General features: G+C 70.6%; 1 protein-coding gene across 1 annotated transcript in view; it reads right to left on the reverse strand.

The window, feature by feature from the left end:
• LOC104536028 overlaps positions 1-295 on the reverse strand; it is an 18184-nt gene extending 17889 nt beyond the window's left edge. The window contains exon 1 of the mRNA XM_010178545.1: positions 218-295. Coding sequence (XP_010176847.1) covers positions 218-295 — 78 coding nt within the window. The remainder of the gene's footprint in view (positions 1-217) is intronic.
• Positions 296-344: the final 49 nt, after the last annotated feature.

The following is a 344-nucleotide window of genomic DNA, read 5'->3' on the forward strand; positions in this document are numbered from 1 at the left end:
CCAGGGGGCCCTGCCACTGCCGAGGACGAGGTGGGCAGAAGGGCGCACGAGGGCGGCCATGCCCGGCCGCACGCCACTTGCGCGAGAGAAACGTCACGGCCGCGTAGTTGACAGCGCTTTCCCGTCACCCCCGCGCGCGCCTCACGAACGGCGACGGCGGCCCCTGCCTAGCACCTCGCGCCCAAGTGCCACGGCGGTGCGCGAGCGCGGCCCTCACCTGCTCAAAGATGCCGTTGAGGGTGGCGACGAAGCGGGCGTTGTTCCACCGCAGATAATACTCCAGGTCGAAGGCCATAGCGCGCAGGGATGCTCTCCTCCCGCGGCGCCAGGAAACGGCACACGCC

The sequence above is a fragment of the Mesitornis unicolor genome, unplaced genomic scaffold, assembly GCF_000695765.1.
Source record: "Mesitornis unicolor isolate BGI_N332 unplaced genomic scaffold, ASM69576v1 scaffold7472, whole genome shotgun sequence".
In the NCBI taxonomy this organism is placed as follows: domain Eukaryota; kingdom Metazoa; phylum Chordata; class Aves; order Mesitornithiformes; family Mesitornithidae; genus Mesitornis; species Mesitornis unicolor.